At 42.0% G+C, this 25054-nt stretch overlaps 2 protein-coding genes across 6 annotated transcripts in view; one reads left to right on the top strand and one right to left on the bottom strand.

Moving 5' to 3' along the window:
• Window positions 1-1014: 1014 nt before the first annotated feature.
• On the top strand, window positions 1015-15054 carry fhip2a (FHF complex subunit HOOK interacting protein 2). Of its 2 annotated transcripts, none has more exons than XM_085478196.1 (18): window positions 1015-1087; window positions 2098-2252; window positions 3240-3318; window positions 3837-4006; window positions 5027-5131; window positions 5235-5357; window positions 5484-5705; window positions 5815-6011; window positions 6186-6300; window positions 6460-6536; window positions 6637-6829; window positions 7207-7370; window positions 7952-8098; window positions 8179-8269; window positions 8430-8573; window positions 9844-9984; window positions 10953-11056; window positions 11143-15054. In XM_085478196.1, exons 1-18 carry the CDS (start codon window positions 1030-1032, stop codon window positions 11252-11254), a joined length of 2397 nt encoding a protein of 798 aa, XP_085334322.1. In that variant the 5' UTR covers window positions 1015-1029; the 3' UTR covers window positions 11255-15054. The 2 variants fall into 2 exon arrangements, with proteins under 2 accessions (XP_085334322.1, XP_085334321.1); XM_085478195.1 differs by lacking the exon at window positions 1015-1087 and adding an exon at window positions 1901-1975.
• Window positions 13259-25054, bottom strand: part of srfb (serum response factor b) — a 27341-nt gene continuing 15545 nt past the window's right edge. The window contains exons 3-8 of one of the 4 annotated variants that reach the window (XM_085478199.1): window positions 22735-22975; window positions 20304-20468; window positions 19926-20036; window positions 19280-19420; window positions 16682-16758; window positions 13259-16136 (exon numbers count right to left, since the gene is read on the bottom strand). In XM_085478199.1, the coding sequence (XP_085334325.1) occupies window positions 16053-16136; window positions 16682-16758; window positions 19280-19420; window positions 19926-20036; window positions 20304-20468; window positions 22735-22975 (819 nt within the window). In that variant the 3' untranslated portion in view covers window positions 13259-16052. Of the gene's footprint in view, window positions 16137-16656; window positions 16759-19279; window positions 19478-19925; window positions 20037-20303; window positions 20469-22734; window positions 22976-25054 lie in introns of all 4 variants that reach the window. The other 3 variants (XM_085478198.1, XM_085478197.1, XM_085478200.1) reach the window with 3 other exon arrangements.

Raw genomic sequence — 25054 nt, 5'->3', positions numbered from 1 at the left:
GGAGCTTAAGTGTGCTAATCACATCTATGTACCACAGGGGCACTTTTTAAGCAGTGGGCTCTTAGCTTCATCGATCTCCACCAGCAGATACAGTAGTCCACATCGGTAATGGGAGGGAGTTCAAAGCCTTCTTGCTATACAAGGCTCTGTCATATAGAGTCTGGAGGGGAGATATCTGCTGAATAGTCAGCTTCTTTAGAAAAAAAAAACAAAAAACGATGCTGTTTTACCCACTAAATGGATCAGACTGATCATAATGAACCAAACTACAGATTTAATATGATAACCCTGATGCCATGTTTAGCTTTTTATTCAGCTCTGGTCAGTCAGACCATCTGATCACAGCTATAGCAGGAACAGCTGGATGCTGTGCCTGAGCGCAAGGTCACCTGACAGAAATCCAAGACAGCACAAAAGCCTGTGGAAACAAGCTCCTCTTATCCACCTGCCTGAACTGTTTGCTCATACTCAGCCAAAAAATGTCAATCTTGCAAAAACATCTGGACAACTCAGACTGCAAGGAATTATAGTTTGTATTTAGCATGCATTTTCTAAAATAATAATAATAAAATAAATAAAAGGTACTTTCTATCACCTGATCTCACCGGTTAATCCTTACCAAATGATGATTATCAAACGCCTGCTGTTGACTGACTATTCTCCACCAACAGCCAGCAGGTTTGAACTAATGACACGCACCTCCCTGATTAAAGGAGCAATCACAGAGCAATCACAGAGCTGCTTGTCATTTTTTAAGGCTTAGATCTATCTTTAGGTTTTATGGAGAGCAACGAAGTAAGTTGTAGGCTATTAAAAAAAAGAAAAAAGGGAGAAAGACTGCAGCGGTGGAAGCTGTAGTTTCAGCTATGCACCGGTGTAACCTACTTACAATATCAGTGTCATTACCGCAGCCCGATCCTCCGTAAGACGGTGCAGCGGGACTCCCTTCTCCATCTCACCCATCCTCGAACCGAGATCCCCTCCTCCTCCACCACCTCCTCCAACATCAAGAGACTTTCCCCCCTCTGTATGTACTGTTATGAAGGCTTCTGCGGCAAAAGATACTCACCTCTAGCAGACATGCCCGGTAGGTAGAGTCTCTTCTTTCTTTGCCGAAATGAACGGGAGAAGATGGCCCGGTGCAGCTGTGCAGAAGGTTGACAGTGTGATATTTCTGATGCTTTAAGTTTGAGCCTGTCATTTATTGGGATTGAGCGCAAGGACACACATACAGCCTGCGATTTGGTGGACTAGACTAGAACGAGCGGTGAAGAGGCACTTTCCAGCGACAGGGCGTGTCCTGGATCAGGCAGCATCCCTTTTCCCCCCCTCTCTTATTTTCCAACAAGTTTGTGCCCATATTTGAACCTAATATCACGGAATTATTAAGGAATAAATTAAATCATGCTTGAAATTCCTTGCCTGCAGCTGCTGTCGGCTCACCTAAACGTTAAACCGGGTATAGCCTACTTTCTGCCGGGGATGACTGTGCTGTTCTGGACGTGAGTTGGTCTAAATCATAAAGTTGACAGGCACTCAGGAGATGTGACTGTTGTTTCCCCCCCTGTTTTCCCATTAATATGACTACTTCTCTGGCAAACTCCTCCCTCACGTGACCTCCTAAACTTTACTCTTAAAGTGACACTTTAAGCAAGCATATAAACTCTGTCCTGCAGCGGAAAAAACGCCTAATTTCAGATGGGAAATCAGTGCATTATCAGGGAGAGTATTTATAGTTATTAATTAACACTTCACTTGAGCTTATCGGTGGCTAAACCTGTGCCACTGAATATATGAAGCGAACATGTTTAACTGAATGTTGATCTCGGTTTGTTATTGAATTTATTGGTTTATAACTCAATTAGTATGCCTTGATAGTTGTCAACCATCAGAAGGGCTTGTTTAGTGCTCTCACGCCCCCTGGTGGTTGTCTCCATAACAAGCGTTTGGCGAAGGAAGTGCCACCGTGTCCAAAGTGAGCCTACGTTAACTCTCTGTAGACGTCTTGTTTACAGTACCTGTGCCAGGCCTGTAAAGTCCTGTTGTCGACAACGTGCTACGTGTTTTATTGCTTACATTTTTTTCTTTCGTTACAAGGGTCATTGTATGAAACCTCCAATCTGGATCGAGGTAGTAGCAATAGGAAGAAGAAGATAGAGGAATTCTCTAGGTCTTCTCGAGAGAAACTAGTCCAGTCGAAGAACAAAATGTTCTCCAAATTTACGTCCATTCTCCAGCACGCTGTAGAAGCGGTAAGTTTTTAACCGATGTTGATTTTATTTGTTGCCTGGCTTTTGTGTTACGTCTTTCTTTTGTTTTCCAGACACCATATATCACTACGCCAAACAAGGCTATCGTAGCTAATTGTTAAGCTAACCAATTAGCTTCGGCTAACGTTAGCGCTTTGTGTTTTTGTTGTCAGTTTGCTCATTCTGGTTACCTATGAATGTGCCTGAGTATGTGCCATGACAAAGTACTAAGTAGCCTTTTTTGTAATTGCAGCATGTCATCTGTCTGCATATAGCTTGGTAAACTGAGCTTGATAGATGCCGAGTTAGCTTATAATACCACCGAGATGCTAAGCTAACATTGTAGCTAGCTATCCCGTTTCAAACAGAAGGCTCTCGTCTTCAGGAGTGGTGTCAGAATAATTGGGTAACCGTGTTTGATATTGCGCAAACGCCTTAACGTTAATACCAAAGGGAACATGTGTGAGTTGTCCTCCTCAGCAGTATTTAAGAACTCAGTATTAGCATGCTATCACGCCAGGCAGACAACTAGCTAGAAACCAGTAATAACGTGTCTCAGCTCTGTTTTCCAGCTGTTTGAAACCACGCACAATACAGGCAACTCAAAGTGAATAACTCTGACTTCAAATGCGGTCAGACTATCAATCCACTTCTAAATAGCACTTACTGAGTAAACGTCCAAAATCAACTTACAACTCTGGGACATACTGTTATATTTGTTTATGTATTTTAAGTAGATTTCAAATAGTAAAACTCTCATGTTACCTGACAACGAAATCGTTTACGCCATTATAAATGTTTTTGCAAACTGCTGGGCTTGAAATGCGATCACATCACAATCAAGGTGTCTTGTAGCTGCACATGAGAACCATTTAGCACGAGAATATATTAATGTCTCTGTTTGAAAGTGAGTGATATATGTAGAAATGTAATTATAATCATTAGTCTCTCGATTATCATAAGCTCATCTTTTCAAAATTTCTTTTTCAGCTTGCCCCTTCGCTGCCATTACAGGAAGACTTTGTCTATCACTGGAAGGCCATTACACATTATTACATTGAGACTTCTGGTAAGGACTGTCTGAAACAATAAGTTAGAATCTATATCTTGACATCCACACAGATTCATGTAGTGATTTTTTTGGGGGGGGGGGTAATCTTGTCACAAGTAGCTTTGTTTGGTTTTGCCTGATGTTCTTATGTTTGATGCTGTCATTTACTGCACCAATCTAATATCGGTGCGCATGTTACAAGCTCCCCACTATGTGAAAAGAAGATTAAATGGAAAAACTTTACTGTGCAGTCAAATGTAATATTGGCTGCCATCAAAATGAACTAATACTGTCCACACCACTGTCCACAATTGATGATCAAACTTTCCTAATTATGCAGTGTGTCAGAAAGATGACTGACATATTTTATAAATGTAACTACAAATGTGTTATGTTGTTACTAGCTGTGCCTCTGTATGTGAACAAAAAATGTGAAAAACAAATGAAGCTGTTGCATGGACTGCTAAAGATTGGTAAGGCATTTTCCCCTCATGTTTTTAATATTTCTCATATCTTTCTATGAATTTGCTTGTTAGATGACAAAGCGCCAGTTACAGACACCAACATCCCATCCCACCTGGAACAGATGCTGGACATCCTGACCCAGGAGGAAGCCGAAAGGGAGTCTGGAGAGACAGGACCCTGCATGGAGTATCTCTTACACCATAAGATCCTGGAGACTCTCTACACCTTGGGCAAGGCAGATGTAAGGCACTCATGCTTTTGCTGACTACATACAGGAAAGTAAACATAGAGTCCTAATATTGACACTATGACTATTTTTGTTATAATGAGTTGATGATTGTAATTCTCTCACTGATAAATTAAAAAACTTCAGCGAGAAAGTAGCAGGAAATGTACAGGTGGAGTTGAAAGTACAGGCCAGTTAAAATAGTTGATGGCTGCGTTAGCACAGCATTTGGCTACATTTCTAGTGAGGTGGAGGTCAGGTTATGTTGAAGGGTTTCAAAGGTGTTTGCTGTTACGAAATAGCTGTGGTAAAGATATGCTGCTAAACTATAAATATCCAGTTATTTTGGTTGTTCAATAGTCTGTTTGATTATTGTTCCTAAATATATGATAAGCAGTTTTTTTCTCTTCACTTAAAAAAAAATATCTAAGCTTAAGGATTTTTTCACTTTCCAGCTCTAACGATTAGTCCATAAACATTGAAGAGTGCAAAGGACAATTTGCAAGGCTTTAGTTGCTGGAGGTGAACATAAAACTCCCGAAAATTGCAGAGCAAGTTTCATGTCCTTCATTCAGACTGACATGTTGTTGTTGTAAAATACAAATTTACAGTAAATCCTTACTGCCGTGAAGACGGTGTCAGTGACTGGTCAGATTAACAAGAAACAACTGTCACAATATAGACGCCCATTTAAGTAACCTGACTGTCAAAACTAGTGTGCAGCACATAAATAGGCCTGTTCTGTCAGTGTTGTGTCAACGTCTGAATGAAGCTGTGGGAAACAGTCAAGGTTAAAGCTTTCTGTGTCTGGATGTCATTATGCTGTCACTGTCACAGACTGATGGAGCCAGAATTGGTCTGTTTTCTATGTGTGTAAATAGCAGTATTGTTGAATAGCAAGGTTGTGATTTAAATTGTGAGTACTGGGTCTATGGAGGTTGGTGTAGGCTGACACTTTCTGTCACGAGTAGTAACAGTAAATACAAAAACTGTCACTGGCATCATGAAGTTCAATAAATGGTGTTTTCCCACCAGTGTCCTCCTGGAATGAAGCAGCAGGTGCTCACCTTCTACACAAAGCTGCTGGCACATATTCGACAGCCCCTCCTGCCACACATCAACGTCCACAGACCTGTACAGGTGAGAAGTGCTGCAGTCTGGATTTCCTAAAAATATTCTGCTAACTGACACATTATGTAACTTGCTTGGATCTTGTTTTGTGACTGTGACGTGACCCTGTCAGAAACTGATCCGTCTGTGCGGTGAGGTGCTTGCTGCTCCTACAGAAAATGAAGAGATCCAGTTCCTTTGTATAGTCTGTGCCAAACTGAAGCAGGACCCTTATCTCGTCAACTTCTTCTTAGAGGTAGGCTGCTAGGGCACCAGAGATCTGCACAATTGGGGAAATATTTCACAAGCAAATATTTCTTCTTTTTTTTTTTTTAAGCACATCATTCAGAGAGTATGTCTTATCCTTGACGTTGTTTGTTAGAATAAGTCAAAGAGACCTGAGATAAAGAGCCCTGTGGCAACAGAAGGGGGGAAGGAAAACGCCTTGTCTCCAGACACTGGTCAGTCTCTGGCACAGGAACAAGCTGACCACCAAGATGAACCACAGGCTGCAGCTGCTGTCTCCACATCCAGTCCAACAAGTAACAATAACAGCAACAACTACAATCTGGTCACCTCCCTGCTCAACCTCACAAAGAGTCCTGTAAGTGTTCCCTGTATGAAGATGATTTATTTATGTATGTAAAGTCTTTCTCTTTTGAAGCTCTCAGTTTGAAATCATGAGCTGTGTCATATATTTTTCCTGTCCACAGGATGGCAGGATTGTGGTGAAGGCTTGTGAGGGCCTGATGCTGCTGGTCAGTTTACCAGAGCCTGCTGCTGCCAAGTGTTTGACTGAAAACACAGAGCTCTGTGAGCTTCTCACCGACAGGCTGGTCTCCTTTTATAAAGCCCTGCCACAGTCCATGGACCCCTTGGACATTGAGACTGTAGAGTCGGTCAACTGGGGGTAAATTTCTCAGTAAAACTTCATACTAAATAAAGTGACTCATAAATACTTATCTGCAGATCTGATTATTCCTGAAATAGTGTGCTCTGCTGAATACTATTTTTAGTGGTTTTATTATTTGATTTATTTGAATCCGTCCTTTAATACCTGTATTTTTTCTTCTCCCTCCTTTAGTCTAGATGTATATAACCTGAAGGAGGATGCTGCTGTCTTCACAGGGAAGAGGGCTCTCATCTCCTTCTTGTCCTGGCTTGATTACTGTGATCAGCTCATCAAGGAAGCACAGAAGGTTCTTACCCAGTGCTGACTCACTGTATTTTGATGACTCATATCATGAACAGACAGAATAAAAGAGTCTTTCCAAGGAAGTTTTTTTTTTTTTTTTTAATAAATTAAATACACAAAAGGCTGAACAACATTTTTTTGTCTTGTCTTCACTGTCTTGCAGTCAGCAGCTGCAGTGATGGCAAAAGCAGTGAGAGAAAGATTCTTTGTTTCTGTGATGGAACCACAGCTTATGCAGACGTGAGGCCCTCTTTGAAACATCAATCATCATGTTTGTGGTCCTGTCAGTGTGCTACAGGCGTTGTCATGACTGCTGCTGTGGGTTTGTGCATTCATGTAGGTCTGAGGTTGGCATCCTGACCTCGACAGCTCTGCTGAACAGAATCATAAGGCAGGTGACATCGGAGGCTCTGCTGCAGGAGATGGTTTACTTCCTGCTGGGAGAGGAGAGAGAACCCGAGACTTCAGCTACAATCGCTCAGAATCCACTTAGACACAGACTCATCGAGCACTGTGATCACCTGTCAGATGAGGTTATTATACTGCATGCATCTTTACCACTATTTATTTCTGCAAACCCAACTCATTCAGGCCTTAATATTACACTTTTTTTATACTGAATTGTAGCTAATATCTTTAAAAAGCATAAATGGCCATCTGCCTTTCAAGGACTCTGAGTTCCAGCGAAACATATGATTAACCCAAAGCCCATGAATTTTAATTAGTATTTGTAAGAGCCATTGTAGTCTTTTTCATCAAACAAAAGGCAGCTGAATCATCTGTTTGATTCTTCAGCAGTCGCTGCCTACTTTTCTGTTAGTGAGAAAACACTTAACTAGCTTAACTGCTTTTGCACTCTTTGCACTTATTGAATGAGAAGAGCCTTACTCCTTTCTTTGTCCCACCTCAGATCAGCATCATGACCCTGCGGCTATTTGAGCAGTTAATCCAGAAGCCCAACCAGCACATCCTCCACAACTTGGTGCTGCGCAGCCTGGAGGAGAGGAATTACCTGGAGAATAAACCACAGGAAGAGCGGGAGCCGCTCGAAAATGGCCAGCCTCATGATGCTGTGTAAGGACCCCCTTATGACCTTTAACCTCCCCTGAGCTGCTGGAAGTTGAAGATCCTCTGCACAAATGCAACAATTTTGAAATAAAACCAATGCATGAAGTAGCTGTGTTTTCAAGATATCTTATTACTTCTCATGCATAATTAGTGTGTGTTTTAATTGGTCAAATTCCTCTGAGCCTTGATTATGTAGGCTCACAAAAATGCAACTCGGCTAATTATTTACATAAATCAAGGCTGTGTGAGACTGAAACATAATGAGAAATAATTTGCATGTTTCTTCTTGTGCACAGTAATGAAAATCTCAATTAAGACGAACTCTCATGAGAGCTTCTTTCACTTGGTAATTGATTGTTTTTCATTCAGTAGCATTCAGTTGCTTGATGCATTAGTGTTATAATATATTTTCTCAAATAATCAATTTGAAGCCTTGAAGGACTTCAGTCTCACTGACAAATTATACAAAGCTCCAAGCTGCCACAGACACACAAAGGGCCATAAAATACTGTGATGCAGATGTGGGTTCTCTCAAATGCGCAGGGATCTGAGGCAAATCACTTTATGAATAAATGTTTTCTCTACAGAGATCTTGAGGAGGATCCACTGTTTGGTGATGACCTTTCTCCAGAGAGGAAGCTGTCTGGGTCTGACTGGCTCAGCACTTCTCCACCACAAAGTCCTGACCATTCAAAGTCTGAGGGGAAAACAGAAGTCCACAAGATCGTGAACAGGTGCGCAGTTTGTTCATGGTGATGCACCGTGCATCGCTCAGCTCAGCTCAGTTCTCACTGTTAAACTCTGTCACCTGCAGTTTCCTGTGTCTGGTCCCCGATGAGGCCAAGTCATCATATCACGTTGAAGGCACAGGATACGACACCTACCTCAGAGATGCACACAGACAGGTGAGAGTGCTGTAGGTTACTGTAAAGCTTGTGACACACTGGACAACAAATAGAGAAAAATCTGTCACAGTGCTCTCTGGGACTGTTTTGATCCCCTGACAGTGCTGCAGCAGCTCATTCTGTATTGCTGCTTATTATTTTTCTTCATTGTTATTCTCAGTTCAGGGACTATTGTGGCATCTGCCAGCGGTGGGATTGGAGGGGAAATCCAAAGCCTTTTGAGAAGTGTAACTTGGACATCCCGTTCTTTGAGGGCCACTTCCTTAAGGTTCTCTTCGACAGGATGGGTCGCATCCTAGATCAAGTGAGTGTAATCTGTACTGCAGTATTTTCATAATTCAGATCAAGTGCTTGCTGTAGTGTTGATATATGCATTAATTCCTTCTTACTCCTCCGTTCCAGTAAAGCAAGAGAAGGTTAAAAAAAAAAAAGTTCAACTTTAGTTCTAATTAAATAAGTAGTGTAAATACAGCTGTCGAGTGAGATCCACACAAATTAAAATGAAACTAGTTGATTATTCAAACTGATTTAATGTTCCCACACTTCCAACAGTTATTAGATTTGCTGCTGTCAGAAAAAAATGAAACACTGCTGCTTGCAGTTTACTGTGAGTGATGCCTCTCATGTTGGGCTTACAGAGATTACAGAGATTTTCTATTTTGTTTGCTTAATAATGACCACTGAAAGCCAGAACTTTACGGTCATTGTGAAGATGACTAATAAAGATTCAAAGGAAATATTCACTCTTTGGAACATGGGTTTGTTTCAAATCAACACGGCCCTTCTGCTCACCAGTGTCCAATTTACATTAAACTTTTAATAATATGAAATTGTAGCTTCACTTTAAATACTTTTCATGATATGTAATTTTGTTTATTTTCAAAAATGGTCTGTCGACCCACTTTGAGAAAAAATATTAAAGACAAAATCATGATAATTTCCTTGCCCTTTCTTACCATCAGAATTAATCAGAATCTGTAATCTGGCACAGATACATTAAAAAGATGTCAGATAATTGACTAGTAAAAATATGAAACAAAATCTTATATTTGAGTACACACCGATAAAAAACTTCACAGTGCAAAAGACAACTAGTGAAAAATTCTCTGTGATATATAGTTGAATTTCACACTGTAAAATAAAGCGTGCACTTGAGTTTCAACAGCAAATTCTGAGTTATAAAAATGAATAAAACGTGATTTTCATGCTGGGTTGAGCAAATATAACAAGCTGTACCACAGAAACAACAATAAAATAAATTAGCTTCACATATCAAATACTTTTGAAGATTTAAAAGTTTACAGCACGTCGTATATATGTTCGGACCTAAAACTGTGACATTGTTGTTGCGAATCGGAGATGCTCAAGCAGAACATGAATGAACAGAATGACTCAAGTAGAGTTTGGAGCGTATTTAGGAAATCAAAACTAAAAGCTGTCAGTCAGTCGGTTACGTAAATAAACTCTCACTTTGTGTTGTTTTCATGTTGTTACTTATTGTGAAGGAAAATTTTCAAAACTCTCGATCAGATCATTTTTATTTATTTAAATCTTCTTGCCTCTCTGTCCTCCAGCCCTATGATGTCAACCTGCAGGTGACTGCCGTGCTGTCCAAACTGTCTTTGTTGCCACACCCTCACTTGAATGAATACCTGCTGGACCCCTATATCAACCTGGCCCCTGGATGCAGGTCCCTGTTCTCTGTCATCGTCAGGGTAAGGTGCCCATCTTGATTGTGCTACAGCTGCAACTTGCAATCTTGTTTCCTTTTAAAGTAGTTGACCAGGATGTGACCGCTCGAGTCATTTGTTGTCTTCAAAGGAATTTTGATGCACAAGACGGCGATTAGATGGACTCGGTCTGCTGTCACTTTGGGAATTAATGGGATTGAGTCGGCAATTACATGCAATCTGTTTGTGAAAATACGATTATTAACTGCGATTAATCGGTGAAAATATTTCTCAAATATTGACATAGTTGCTGCAAAATCACAAAGATGTTTGGCAAAATTGCTTTTATAAACATAACCAGTTGGAAACCAGTTCAGTCGAGTCCCCTATTGCAAGGAGGCATGTCTCAGATGAGAGGATTGTTGGAAACATGTTGTCAGTCTGTCTGGGAGTGACTGGATTCAGCTCGAGTCAGATTGTTTGGAGACAGTTTGCCTCCCAGTAGTTGCCCTGTACAAAAAATAAAAAGTGGTCACTGCAGCTGCTTGGAGTTGGACCCCAAATGCAAAACGATTTCAGTGCAACCCCTGGGCAACTAGCAATGTTTCTGGTTGCAAGGAGGTAGCTGTCCTCTTTTCATTCTAGTGTGACTGATCCATTAGAGTGTAATTATCTTATCCATCATTGATAGGAGACACTTCGTTGCCCAGAGCTCAAAGCCCAACTTTAATTTGTGTGCTGGGAGATTTATTACTTTTCTTGATTGATTAGTGCTGCTGCGTGCCATTTTGAATCTGGCTTCATGGTAATCTTGCTCACCCTGCTTCTTACCGGCTACAACACCAACTCGTTTTATTGTGGGAGTCAGTTCAAATCCATGAAATCTGAAGTGGAACACAATGTAAAAGTAGTTTTAGATAGTAGTAGATGTGATTTACTGCTGTTGCTCAAATTAGCTGCTGTGTTTTTGTAATTGCTCTGCATTCGTGTGTGTGTGTGTGTGTGTGTGTTAGGTGGTTGGAGATCTCATGTTGAGGATTCACCGTATCCCAGACTTCACACCCAAACTCTTGCTTGTGAGGAAGAGATTATTAGGCATGGAGCCAGAGGGCATCACGTACGTACTTCCACATGATTCTGGGTCGTATGTTCTGAGGTGACTTTCAGGGGATATTCTCACCTTTCTGTTTGCCCTCCCTTTAGTATCGACCACATGACCTTGCTGGAGGGGGTGATTGTGCTGGAGGAGTTCTGCAAAGAGTTGGCAGCCATCGCCTTCGTCAAATACCACGCAGCTGCCTCGTCCTCGCCGTAATCGTCCTGCTGTTCGTCCATCTGCCTCGACCGGGCAGACAGGTCAGGATGGAACTGGGCTATTGGAGGTGCTGTAGTACCGGTGGCACAGGGTCGGCAAAATATTACCACTAACTGTTCATCTCTGTCAGACTGTTAAAGCCCACACCGACGGGTGTCATCACTCCCCTTCCTCTGACCTCTCGGGCTTCACTATAAAACTGTCTCAGTCTTGTTTTTGAGCACAGACAGACACTGTCCAGCCAGCAGAGGAATAAGAGGAGGAGAGAGGTTGGGGTGCAGAGAAATGTTCACTGGACTCTTTTGAGCCTCTGCAAATTTTCTCACTGCCCCATCCTTCCATCTTTGTTTTTCACCTGCCAAAAGATGACAGCCCTGTAATTTACTACATCAAGGACGAAAGATGTTTGTGTATTTATTTTCTGTCCCATTACCACCCATCTGTAAATGTCATTGCCTTAGTGTGGACTCACACCTTTCAGTTAAAGAAAACTGTTTCCTTTTGAAACATTTTTTTTAATCTTTACCCCTCACATCGTTGTCTGTTTGAAGACAAGCAGAATCATCATGTGCGTATATGTACCTGTAGTTACATCTAAAGAGCTGTAGTGTTTGAAGATGCTGCGCTCGTGTTTTAAATGCCAAGTCATCGTATTTATTTGTCTGCTTTCAGGTTGCCTTTTTTTTAACTAATGTAAACAGTCTGTGTAATGACTGACTGAGAGGATCCTCTTTAGTGTTCATTTTCTTTCCTCAGTTTGTAAGTGCTTCGCTCTGAAAGCTCATCTGTAATCACCGTCATCCAAAGATATCACCATCCGTCGCTTTTTGTTAAATGAAAATGGTGAATTTGCAAATTCTGCCAATTTGCACATGGACCTTCATTGCACTTGTTACATTATAAGTTCATTGGTTTGTCGAGACGTCTTTGTGCAGACTGCGTATCCAGTGTTGGAATTTTCATACACCAGTGTTTGATATATTTTAAGACATGCTTGTTTTATTTGTGTTTGCACGCTTTCTCTATAATTATCGATTAATTTATTTGATCCATTCAAGGGAAAACATGGCGAAACCAACCCTATTGATTTTATTTATCAGTCGTAAATAGGACTTGGGGCATGCAACACAATGTTTTTCTTCCTTTTGTTGGCTTATTACATTTAAAACTTTATTTTGGGTTGTTTGCATCTACAAGTTGTAAACAGTTGAACCACATTTGGATTTCAACTTTTCCTTTTTTTTTTGTCCAATGATTCCCAAGAACCACGGTAAATTAGATTGGAGGAAACCCTTTAAAAGGAGTCCTGTTTTCAGTTAGGAAACTGGAGTAGTTGTAGGAGCTCTGAGCTCCTTCAAAGGTTATCATGACTTCCTACAATGTGTTGCGTTTACTTGCAGTGTTACTTTTATATCCAAATCTTGAATGGCAAGGAAATGTACTCGGTGCTGTGTATTGTTGGGGCGGATTATGTGCTCGTATGTTGTGCGGATCTCTCGGGACGTGAAATTAAGCGTCTCGGCTCACAGATCAATTATGAATTACAAAAAGGATTTGAATTAGTCTGTATCAATATGCTACTTAATGTAACTTTTGTTGCTTGTGTGTTCCCAGTGTGAATGTTTCCGTTCTATGGGATGGTCTTTGAGCACTGAGTTTGATTTAGTTGCGTAACTTTGCTGTGGAGAATCATTCATTGAAGCCATGACTCACTGGTCTTGATCCTTTGTTTTTGCACCCATTTCCTCCTGGCCCCACCTCGAAACCATCACTTAAGCTACATTATGCAATTGCTTGCAATGAATCAAATTTGCACATCGTCTTCATCAATGTTTTTAATATATATTTACACATCAAAAAGCTTTTTTCTCTTTCTTTTAAATATTTTGTTGCGTGAACCAAAAAAAGAAAAGTCGAGGATGTCAGGAGAGTAACATTTCAACTTTAATTTTAAACCTTTGTTTTTGAACCTGTCAATTGTTCACACTTTTTTTAAATCAACCGTGTTTCCAACCTTTTCTGTATAGTTGTATATTGTAAGTGTACACTAGCAATAGATATACTAGCTGGTGTAAATGCATGCTTCTACATTATTTTTTAAAGGCAGTCCAGCCATCTGTGACGATTTCTCTGCTGTCAGCACTTTGGTCTTTGGAAATAAGACGCCTTACTTCACACTGTGGATTTCTGAGGGCTCCTGGAATCAGTGTGGAAGGGGGTTTCTGCTTCTTTGCAGTCTGTTGTAATCTTACTATGCTTCTCTTATGTTATGTGGGCTTGTTTTGGTTTGTGAAGATATACAGGACTCTGTGTAGTCAAAACTCTGATGCCAGTTAATTTCATGTCTTGTCATCTTAGACCAATCACTGTATCATGTTGATCACTGCTCATCTCTTAAATAGGAAGAGTCTTCTACTTCCATCTCATTGGGGTTTCATTCTGTGATTGTGCGATGGCTAATTTAAACAGGAAAAGGTGCACGCTCGCGCCTCCCAATGCTTCAGAATACCGAGAAGCAATCACTGCAGTATTGTGCGCACTCAGAGGCATCGGTTGATTTATTCCTCATCAGCTGTCTTCATCACTGCTCTTATACACACAAAAGGTTTCATTCAGGACAATATGGTTTTGACATTCTCCGTCCCAATTAAAAAAAAAAAAAAAAACAAAGTTCCTCAGCAGGAGATGTGGTCATTCTTTGAACAGTTCGTTGTGTTTCATCTTGTTTTATTACAAAAGTTCTGTACAGTGAAACAAAAACACACAAAATAACCATTTTCTTTCAAACCACAAATTCTATTCAGTAATCCCCTTTCAAAGTAAGATTTCCAATGTGAGAACTGAATGCCCGCAACATGTAATTTTCCTATGCAAACAGCCCTGTAGGACGACATGAATAGAGCAGAGAAACCATCGGGTGTGAAAATGACCGCGCTTGCCAGCGAATAGCTGAACAGAAGTGGGCATGGGAACTTTAGCCTCTGTCAAATTCTCTTTGGCTTCAAGCCTGCCATGCTCAGTCGTCCAACTAATTCTGCAGAAATGAGTGAATAATCTCACTCTCGGGGCACAGCAATGGATTGTATGACAGGTCCAAAGTCATGTGAGGTGGTTGGAAATAAGTAAAGCTCCCTTTTTGCTGTGCATTCACTTTTTTTTTTTTTAAATCAGCCATGGAAGAGGAGAGGCACTATGGTGCAGAAAGAAGGCTCTCAGTCTAATGACTCATTCTTAATGATTGTTGAGGTACATACTGAGATTGCAGTCAAACAGGGTCTTACACTTCTAGCTGAAGGGAGTATAACATAAAGCACCTGAAGTCACTTTGCCAAATTAAGAGATCCTCATTCTTAGAAAAATAATTCTAGTCATCACTTGAGCAACAGTGCTGTGATTGTGTGCTGAAGAGCAATGCAACGTCTGTACAGTGCGATTACCTGCTCTTGTTAAAACCAGACTTTGGTGCCCGGTGCCTTGATGCGGCTTTATTAGCATCATTACAGTTAACAGATGCTAATCGGCACTCTGCTTTGACGAGTCAGTCTTTCAAATATGGTGGCATTACAAAAATAAGTGAACAATCTCCATCTAATGTCACTTAAATATTCCTTTATGTCTCTAGGCGTGAACACAAAATGTAAAAATAATAAAAAAATACAGATTTGTGACAAAGGAAACTTGTTTCCACTGGATTGTCATAGTTTAAATAACTTCTGCACTGGAAGTGCCAGGTTCGGCTTCATTTGGAAACCTCACATGTGAAACTGATGTAATACCAAATGGAAAATTTCCCAGCCCCACCCTCGCTCAAAAAAAGGATGAGGAGAGTAAATGAAAATGATGATGTACTTTGTGACCCAGCTACCCGGAGTCTGAAGGACAGTCCTGCAAATATCACAAAAGGAAAAAAAAACGTCCAAAAAACATCCAGGTTTCTTTCTCCATCTTGTAGTGAAAACTCCCAACAGCGTGACAGTATATACCAGCAAATGATGGTACATTAAATTAATTTACACTGACATGTAAATAATTCTTTTTCTTTATCCAAATCAATTTCATGTACATACAAAAACCACTACGTTAAAAAAACAAAACAAAAAACAAAACAACTACATGCCGCTGCACAAAATTAACCAGGATAAAAATACAAATCATCAATTAAAAAAAAAAAAAAAATATGTACATTTCCAAATCGATTTTATTTTTTAAGTCGATAAGCATCTCCCCGCCCATTTACAAACCTCAGATATGTGCGCACACACTGACACATGCTTGTGCACAAACTGCTCACACTGGAACATTCAGACAAACAAATGTCTCTTTGGCTGGTGTGAAGCTGTGGCACTTTGCTGTGTGTGTGTGTGTGTGTGTGTGTGTGTGTGTGTGTGTGTGTGTGTACACACACACACACATGTAATTACATAATGTCAAAATAAAGAAAAAAACCACACACACACGCGCAAAAATAACACCATCAAACGGCATAGAAAATAGGTTCCGATGATGGATTTAGCGCTATATCTCCTATGCATCATATATATATATATATATATATTCCAAAACATACTGTGTAAGGGCCTGCCACACATAGGCCCTTGATTTTGTGTGTGTGTGTATGTGTGTGTGTGTGTATGTGTGTATGTGTGTATGTGTGTGTGTGTGTGTATGTATTATAAAGTCACATTCAGAAGTATGATGTGAACCCACAAAGGAAGGCATCAATAAATAGAGATGTCAGTCAGTGTGTGTGTGTGTGTCCCTGGGTCTGCCGTGTTAAACAGCTCCAGCCGTCTGTCAGTCACTCTTTGAGTTCTGTGCTGTTCACCACCTGGAGCTCCGTCAGGTTACTGCTGCTGCCGCTCGACTGCTGGCCAATCACCATCTGGAAGGCAACAGAGTGATGTCAGGAGACACTACATCAGACAGCCATCGCACGTCATCACATCACACAGCGCGCAGTGCAGATGGAGATCCTGCTAAAGTGCATGCCATTTATCACAGAGTGATGCTGCAACAGATGCTGATGTTTTCTCTGTTATGTGTGTAGGCTGCGGTCTTATCTATTAGGAGACGTTAGATCCAATTAAAGGACTATTTCTCCTATTCCAGTTCAGTGAGGGGATTTTCCCATCTGCATATAGTATAAAATACAGATTAATTTGATATAAAATGACATCAATAAACTCCTAAATATTCAAGTTCTGGTTTCCATGCACTGACAAGGTGGTTTTGAGTCTATAGCATGTGTAGAAAACAAGTAAGACACTATGCCAGCTTTCATTCAAAAAACAAGAGCCACAGGCTCGATAGAGCCTGTGGCCTCCTGAGTGCCAGTGCTCTGTTAGGATGCATTAGTGCGGTCACATGGCATGCTGGTTGCGTAGGGAATTTGAGAGTTTCACTTGTAAAATGCAGATCTTGCCGTACTGGGTGTAGCTGCACTGCTGAGACAGGGATCTGCACCGTGCCTGGAGGTGCTGTGAGGAACACCTGAGGGACACCACCTATGTGAAGAAAGAAAGAAAAAAAAAAAGGAAAAGATACATTGATTAGAATTTATTGATTACACTTTTTTAACCCTTGTGATGTCCTCCCGATTTGCATACAATGCAGTTCATCAGGGGTCAAAAATGTCCCCACTTCATTTGACTGTTTTTTAAAGTATAAAGTATAAATTGTCAATCAATTCAGTGTTACACCTTAGTTTTACTTAAGACCAACACATTAACACATAATTTACCCAACATTTTACATTTTAGGGCCACCAGACCTTCTTTACAAAAAATACACCCTGTTTTTTAGCGAAAATAAAACAAGAAAATTAAATATTTAATTAAATTAAATATTTAAAAAAAATTAAAAAAGAAAAAAATTAAAAAAAGAATTCTCACTAAAGTTCAACATACAGAGTGCTGTATGTTGAACTTTAGTGAGAATTCTTTTTTTGAACCATCTATAAATTTTAAATGGCAGCACATAATCACACCTGTGGTCCTCAGGGCTCAAAAATGACCCCGTTTGCTTTGAAGCAACAAGTATAAAATATCATCCATCTCTGTGTTTCAAGGTTTTATTCAACTTTATTCCAACTCATTGCCTGACAGTTTTCTATATCTTGGCATGGTAGGAGGGCATGAGTCTGAGTGAAGGCAAACTTTCATGAGGACAAAGGCGTGTCCATATTTGACCCAAGTGCAGGAGGAAGCTCAGGTTTATTCCTCTGCACTGGTCCCATCATGGACAGCATTCTTTCTGCAGTTGCAGGCCAAGGGGCATATACAGTAAACAAGCTGTTACAGGTGATTGTTTTCTTTTGGAAACCTGCAATGTTAGGGACAACTCGTGTCCTGACTGCAGGACAGACGGTTTGCCATCGCACACGAGCATGTTCCATGTACAGCTGGACCTGCATCACATGCTGCCCATGTTTTTGTCTCAAAGTTCCCTGGTTTACTTGGATGTTCTGTTGGAGGGGACAGAGTCCTCTGAAGGGGACTTGGTGCTCATACAGTCACATCAGTACCAGGATCTTACATCACAGCAGGAGGAACACCCACTTGTGTTTCAAGTCAAGTCAACACCAACACACACCATACACCTCAAATGGGAGCACGTTTGTGTCATGAACGACGATCATCTATTGTGTCTTTATCAAGAAATTATGTCCTTTTTGTGCTTCTATGATTAATCTTGTGTCAGCATGAAAACTTCTCTACCAGACTCAGGATGTCATAAACTGGCCGTAGCGACTCTACTGGATGCACGGCAGTAAGTTACTGAACCCCAACTTGGTCTCTGATGCATCCATCAGCATGTGAACGTTAAAAAGCAGAATACAAGCAGAATACACTGTGTATAATGCTTTCAGTACTCGAGTAGAAAAGCCACTGAAGGAGTATGGGACCTGGCACATGTGCTTGGACTGTGGTAGATCATCTTTCTCTGAGGCACATGAGAGAGTCAGGCATCGTCTGTCACTGGGAAGGTTAGAAGACCAGATCAGTGTTTCCTCACGTTACTGCAAATATTCCTCTGTCTCAGCTGATTCCTCTTTCCTGCTTGATTCTTTGTCTTCATCATAATTGAAATGGATGATGTGTAGTCCTCTGACACATCTTCTATTTCAGTTTCACATTCTGAAAATTCAAGAAACTTCAAGAAGCCCAGTCACTTTCTCTCCAAGCTCCTCAGACTACCATGTCCTGGATGCCTGAGAACCTACTTGAACATAGTTCAGATTCTTCATCACTTTTCTTCACTTCATAGCCTTCTTCCACTTCTGCAGGTGGCTGATGTGCTTTTTCAGAGAAAGGGTAGCATGTGCTCTAAATATTGACAATATTTTCTATATCTTCTAACCCTGGATCTTCCTGAACATTGATTCTCCCTCCTCATTATACTAGAGGACAATATGTGCTTTGTCCTACTGGTCATTGCTTTGCACAACATGGTAAAAAAAAGTATGCTCATCAAAGTATGCAAATCTCCAGTGCAATGGAGGCTTTTGAGGATACTTTCTGTGTATGTATTATTGTAGAGTCTACCTTACAATACGAAACACTTTGATGCGGCTGTTGTTGTGATTTGGCGCTGTATAAATAAAATTTCATTGAATATAGAGCACCTGCCTCCTCATTGTGCTGCCTGTTGTGGTTGTTATGACCAGTGCTTGACCCCACACATCAGTGATCCAAGATCAAAGATGTTTGAAAGCAGTATGGTGTGAAAATACGGCTCTTTGCAACACTTTGTACTTTGGGGTCATTTTTGTCCATGAGGACCACCAATGTTATAAAATTCAATAAAAACCACATAAATAAATCAAATTACTTGAAACTTATTCCAATCATTCATAGTATAGTAATGAATAACTTCTGTTATTTTCAGCCCATTTGATGAATAAAAAACACATTTTTGATAGCAAAAGATTTCTTTAGAGGACAAAAATGACCCGTGGACAACACAATTAATTATAATGCAATCCACATGAGCCACTCAGGAAGCTGTGTGTGCTCGGAGCCTCACCTGTGTCTTGGGCTTGTGCGTGGGACACCTGCATTGCCGAGGTCCCCTGGGAGAAGGCGTTGAGCACAGCCAACCCGCCGTCTGCCAGCGTGGGCGTGGAGGCGTACATCACTGTGTGCGGGCTGGGGTACATCATGTGACCTGCCACAGACGTTGGCACTGATGAAGTGACAATGGTTGCTGGGAGACTTACTGTGGCTGCAAGAAGAGCCAGAAAGGGAGGGAAGCGTCATTCAATGGGTTAAGTGGTGTTTATGCACACTGGCCAGCAGATGGCACTTCATATCTATCCAAATTCAACTGCTAACTCCTACTCATGCAATGTAGAGTGGCAATATTACTCCGTCCTCTGGGAATCAACTCATCCAAACAAGAGGAGAGCAAAAACAAACAGTGCACACAGTAAGAACACAACATATGACCTAAAAGGATTTTCTTACTAAAAATTAACAATCAAAAACTCACAAAGGGATCCCATTTCCACTCGCCATCATGATGGGAATAATTATGTACACTGTAGTTTTAATGTTGTGGGACCAGTGTGCAGTTTTTGTTAAACTTTGGTTCACTAAGAAAATCTACAAACCCTGTTTGGAACATGTAAATCTGCCTGAAAGACACACGAGTGTCTGTGTGGTTGGCCTACCAGTGGAGTTTGTAGAGGTGTGGGAGATCTCAGGGCTGCTGTCACTGTTGGAGGTGGGCTGGGTGTTAGGATGGACCTGGATAGCTTGGAGCTGCTGGGGTACCCCTGGGCCTGGAGAGACACAGCGGGCAAAAAGCCACTACGGTAAGTCATCAAACACCTCGCCCAGGCCCAGAAGGGCTGCAGTAGTGTGTTAGGGATGAGGGGTGCAGCAGTGAGGACAGCGAATGGTAGACGAGGTAGAAGTCATGCAAGCAGCATTAGGTGCATGATTATAGAGCAGAAAAGGGAGCGTTAGCAGTGCTAGCAGCAGAAGGTTTATGAAGACATGATTAGCACAGGACACGCACAGTCGTGGCAGCATGCAGAGCATGTCACCTGTGAGGGAGACAGCAGCAGGGAAGCGGAAGACAGCCTGCTGTCCCTGCTGTGGCTGTGGGGTGACGGCCAGGGCCTGACCATGCTGCCCCTGGAGGGCCAAGGAGTGCTGTTGCAACTGACTCAGAGGAATGGTGGGGGTACCAGGAGGGAGAGGAGTGCCTGCTGCAGGGGTGTGCACACAAATGCACGCACGCACACACACACACGCACAGACACACACACACACACACACACACTCTAAGGTTAAGTCTAAATATGAAAGGATAATGCAGTTTGAGAAAGAGCTAATACGTTCATTTCGCATGGAGTTCACTGTCACTGTTAGTCGTTTAATACCTTCAGTTGCTGGACATTTTGGCAGCACTTTAGGCTGGAAACACACTTTCTCTTTTTTTAACATTTACCAGGGCTTTAATCAATATGTTTTTTTAACGTTTAGAACACCGGCCTGATAACGTGACGGCAACCAAACAAACAGAATGAATGATTTTCTGTGAGTGAGTCTCATTTGCAAAGCGTGTTTTGTGAGTCTTTTAAACTGGATTTTTTAAATGTAGTTATTTCCTTGGACAATGCTTGATGCTCTTATGTTGGCGTGATAGCCTGACACCGATGGCATGGTGTGAATTGTGCCACCAGCGTGCACATAAGTGCACAAAACTATCAACTTCTACACATTCCTACAAGGTCAAAATTCCACAGTGTGCTTTGGGTTAGCAAGTGACGCTTTTATAAAAGGTCACCGACTGAAAATAACGCAGAAGTTGAAATTTCATAGATAGCCACGTGAGTAAACGACAAATCAGAGGTCACCTAGTGGTGTGGCGTTTACTTTCAGCACTCAAAGGTGTGTGTTCAAAAAGCTGTAAAACCTGAATCTGCAGGCGTGTGATAGGTCATGTGACGTAAACACTAACTAGGTGAAACTGTCCTTTTGTAAATCCCAAATCATCCACCTGCTGCACAACTTGTTCTCATCTTCCTCCATCCAAGTGAACTAATGCCAGCCATTTCATTTCTAGAACGTGACTCTGGAGCTACACCCTCACGTTTGGTCATATGCTCCACAGACAGTTGCTGGAGTAGGGTGGGGGCAGGCCCCTTCAAGCTGTCAGCTGAGGAGGCTTTAGTGGGGGAGGGTGTGTTGTTCCACCTGGCGCTGCTGCTATGTGCCAGACAGGTGGTGAGGAGGAGAGAGGGCGCGAGTGAGCGAGCGAGAGAGAAAGCAACAGAGGGTGCGGTGTGGGGGGGAGAGAGCGAGAGAGAGGGAGAGAGAAAGAGAGAGAGAGAGCGTAAAGGTTGCAGAGTAAGATGGTGAAAGAAGAAAAAAACCCACATTTTTTTAAAAAGGCGGGAGGACAGAGGCACTGCCTGGCTGTCCTTCACACGTCAGTCAAGATAACAAATAGTCCCCATTAGGCCATCGTGTGTCTGCGCCGTCAGACGCTGTGGCGGAGCACAGACAGCAAAATCTAGCGAGTGACATTACTGTCAGTGCTAAGATAATACAACTCTGACGAGCGCTGGGCATGTTTGGCTTCACAGCTGTAGCGACACTACTGTGACAGAAGACAACATGGCAAAGACTGCCCCCACTGTCTAACAATCCTCAGAACTGTGAACAGAGCAAATAAATATTCCAAAGCATCCTATACAGAAGGAATCATTTTAAATATCTTTTATTGAATTTTTTATATTTCTAATGCCTTGACGGGCAACTGTGATCCTCTTGGAAGTGCCCCTATAGACCCGTATCTGAAAAGGGGAAGCGTAATGAACAATTAAGGGAGAAATCATTTAGACACTCTGGAGGGGACCTCAGATCGAAGCCTGCAGCCCTAAAGTCCTCACCGACTTCCCTTGGGTTTTAAAGCGTCTGCCCTAAATGAAGGGTCACGTCTCGGTCGAGACCACTCTGTCTCCACAAAGTCCGCCTCACATCCTCATATATAATGTCAGCGCAAGCCACCGATCCTTCATTGAATATTCATGACTAATTATGGCCCTTGTTCATCAGCCCTCGCTGCCAGGTCTATTGTGTCCCTCTCACCTAATTATTCCTGTCCCCAAGTGACAATCAAAGGCAGGGCCACTCGCCAACAGACGTGGCTCCCCTGAATACTGGGGGCTTTGTAAAAACCCGAGTGTTGGCTATGAAGAGCTGTTGTGTGATGTAAACAGCCCAGAGAGAGAGAGAAGGGGGGGCACGAGCACTCTGAGATGACGGCTGAGGTCACGCCGCAGTGCCATTTTCATTCTAATCAGCTAATAAGCTAGACAGCACGATGACATTAACAAAACATGAAGGCCAGCAGGAGTGTCTCTTCCAAAGGATGAGGTCAAAACAAACAAATCATTAGGAGTATAAAAACTGAGCTGTGGATGATGAGGACGAGAAGCCCGGGTGGGTGTTTGCTCTCCAACGTACCGGGCATGAACGTGAAGCCGCCGGGCAGCTGCATGACCCCCGTGGAGGCGCTGGCAGTCTTGAGGACGGTCCCGTTGGCACTGATGTTGCTGTTGGCCGAGACGGGGGCCAGGTAGTTGGTGATGGGAAACGAAGATCCGCTGCTCACCTGCATGGTGGTGGAGGTGGTGGGTACTGTGGACTGGGCGCTGCTGGCCGAGCCTGGCAGGGTCGCTACTGTGAACGTCGGCTTCAGGGCGTCCTGTGGGAAGAAACCAAAGGGTTTAGTTCGGCGTTCCCCGGCTCGTGTCAAAATTCTGAAAACATGTTCCGAACTGGAAATTTAGGACTTAATAAAGCCTCGAATTAAAAACTTCAGCTTAAATGAGTAACTGTTCAAGGTGGCGTTTTTGAGGCTAGCATTTCCAGCTCCAGAAACGCCAACAACTGCACACCTAAAACAACACAATTAATGGGGCTTTTCCTCCACGGGCAGCTGAACACGAGGACGGTTGAAGGGAGAAGCCTTTAATTCTCGGAGCATTTCAGGGACCAATGGATGGCTGACATAAACCAAAGCAGGTTTTAACAATCACAGGGCAAATGGCATAAACAAGCTAAAGAAACAGCCTGGGACTCTTCTAATTGCATCCATATGTAAAACAGTGAGCAGCACAGGGAAGCATTTCTCTGCACGACGACACCGAGCCTTGCAAAGAGCAGCGAGATGGATTCTCAAGTCAGCTCTGAACGCAGGGATTTTATTATGTATGGCAACTTCAGACTAATTGGAAAAACATTTGAAACCCCATTAAAATGCAACTCCATAACCCCCGAGAGAGGAAAAAAAACAAAAACCTATTAAAATCATAACAGTGAGAGCGAGGAACATGACTGTGCATCCTCTTTTGTGCAACACCTGACTACTCGGCATCAGCCATTTATCATCTGCAGCCGTTTCTCCTGCAATTAACATCCAGCCCTACCCGATCTGCCGCCGCTTTATAATTTTGTTGAGTTTCTATGACAACTAACTGACCGCGTAACACGGCGGCTTTGCAAAAATAAAATAATACCTTTTTGAAAAAGGCACAGAAATAAGGCAGATGAGGCAAACTTGAGATGAAAGGATGTGAGATGTAGCATCGCACCAAAGAGCTAATGCGAACATCCATTGAACCGCCGAGCAGGATGTGTTGGCGAGTGGGCTGCATGATAAGAGCAGAGTAGGCGTTAGGCCGAGACTATAAAGTACATCGAAACCCACCGTGCCCGTTTCTACACACTCGCACAAGCTCTTATTCACATGATACTAATGATCTCTAATAGCACAATGGGAGTAAGCCTACACATTAGAAGGCATTTAATAGTTGGCACGTCTATGTGGGTTCAGTGTTCTTTGAGGGCTTGAGTCCAGGTGATTGGATTCAATCAAAGAGAGCTGCATCCACATCCAACAGGGATCCTCGGACTCTTAACATTTCCACAGAGGATTTAAAAATAAAAATAAAAAAGGATTTTTAATTTCAAAAGCTAACCCTGATGTGGCCAACATATCAGCTCCCTTTAGTCTGGTTAGAAGCAGTCATCATATATCACCCCGTCTGCTTTTTTCAGCTGCATACACAATGAAATATTACATGGATATAATACAATTACCATTAACTTGCTGCACTATTTGTCAGCTGCCTATGAACTCTGGAACTTGCCCCCTACCCCCCCAATGTCATTTATACTGTCAGCAGTTTGAGGCCAGCCAACTTCCTGGTGATAAACGATTAAAATATTTGATGTTACAAGCTGGAAAAAAAAAAAAAAGAAAAATTCCACCTCACGTTAGAGCATATTTAGGTGGTCGGTTACGTGGCTGGATCCTTCAAAGATGCAGAGTGAGTGAATAATAAATGTATAATGTCTGGAAAACACATCTGCCTGCAACATCACACCGGCTTACTATGAGGAAGCAAGTGAAGCAAGCGTACTGCATCTTATAGGGTTGAAATTCCAAAAAAAAAAGTAAGTGTGCACCTGCTATTGATAAGAGGAAAATCATATAGAAGTAGGCGAAGCCTTCTTCTCTCAGTCCTATTGGCTTTTATATGTAACTGATAACGTGGGTGAGAGGTGGAGAAACCAGCATGCTACTGATAAGCCCTTCCAACCACACACTAGCCATGCAAACACATAAATGGAGCTACTGTAAGGACAAGCTTGCTGTCTTACGCCACACTGCAGTCTAATCAAATAGTAATATTTACAACAGTCTTTTAGCATGGCTCCGACTAATCATTAAACAAAGGCTTTTTTTTTTAAAGCCTATAAACTCCTCTAAGTGTCGCAG

Source organism: Copadichromis virginalis, linkage group LG13 (genome assembly GCF_057382275.1).
Source record: "Copadichromis virginalis isolate Kocher_CV1m ecotype Utaka linkage group LG13, C_Virginalis_male_GT1.1, whole genome shotgun sequence".
Classification (NCBI taxonomy): Eukaryota; Metazoa; Chordata; class Actinopteri; order Cichliformes; family Cichlidae; genus Copadichromis; species Copadichromis virginalis.
Note: the sequence above shows the minus strand (reverse complement) of the source record. Positions and strands in the feature narration are given on the sequence as shown.